Source organism: Ciona intestinalis, unplaced genomic scaffold, assembly GCF_000224145.3.
Source record: "Ciona intestinalis unplaced genomic scaffold, KH HT000507.1, whole genome shotgun sequence".
Lineage (NCBI taxonomy): Eukaryota > Metazoa > Chordata > Ascidiacea > Phlebobranchia > Cionidae > Ciona > Ciona intestinalis.
The window spans coordinates 1-1,004 of record NW_004190828.1 but is presented as its reverse complement, the minus strand read 5'-3'; the positions used below and the strand labels follow the sequence as shown (position 1 = coordinate 1,004).

Sequence of the window (1,004 nt, the reverse complement as noted above, 5' to 3'; positions counted from 1 at the left end):
GGTAGTAGTTATAACACGGGTGTTCTGTTTCATACACCTCGTGCCCGCTTACAAGTTATCATGCGTGTAACTTATTTATCCTCGCATAGCGGGGTAACGACAGTCGTTATAACACGAGTGTTCTGTTTCGTACACCTCGTGCCTGCTTAGAAGTTACCACGTATGTAACTTATTTATCCTTGCACGGCGGGGCAACGGCAGTCGTTATAACACAGGTGTTCTGTTTCATACACCTCGTGCCTGCTTACAAGTTACCACGTATGTAAATTTGTGAGCAATTGCCACTAGGTATCTTGCCCAATGGTAGCAGCAAGCTCCATTACCCTGTATATAACATCACAGCACATTTTCTAACCCCTTCAATTGTTTCCCAGCTTATCGGAATTCCTAAACTCCCCAATCAAAGTCCAAGAGCTTTGCACACAGCGCCTCCCAGTGGACCCCGTTGCCCTCGACCAAACCTGTTTGCTCACCGCACAGCACGCCACCTGGTGTCTGGTGTGTGACCCTGTAGCGAAGGTCTCTGATTGGTTGAGAGGATTCATGGATGATAAGCTCGTGGTTGTTCAATACAATGTACGTTTCTTATGTCATAATGAAATGTTTTCATTCCTTTGATAACGGACGCTAAAGATGAAATAACATTCACACTTTTTGCGACTTAAATGGTTTAACAGCCACGCTTTTTAACTAATGCTATTTCATTCCATCATAAACTTGTTACAGCACTGTTGTTTTGCTGCTGATCCCCATCACTTCGCTATGTTAATCAATATGACCTTTGTTGTTATTGTCGTTCAACAACAAACACACTGATTCAATTATATCAAAGTCTGTTGAAATGCAATCATGCGTAACATCATCGTTTCAAACATTTCCTCCCCAGGATTTACGATCGCAGTTCGAGACAAGCTTAAGTGAGGGGAATACCCTCCTTATCACATATTGTGATGTCATAGAGCTGGCTAAAGATGTGAGATTCCGACAAGTGTTGCGTCATAGAA

General features: G+C 42.9%; 1 protein-coding gene across 1 annotated transcript in view; it reads left to right on the top strand.

The window, feature by feature from the left end:
- Positions 1 to 334, top strand: part of LOC108950650 — a 6,361-nt gene extending 6,027 nt beyond the window's left edge. Inside the window, exon 14 of the mRNA XM_018816676.2 lies at positions 308 to 334. Within this exon, the coding sequence (XP_018672221.2) occupies positions 308 to 334 (27 nt within the window). The remainder of the gene's footprint in view (positions 1 to 307) is intronic.
- Positions 335 to 1,004: the final 670 nt, after the last annotated feature.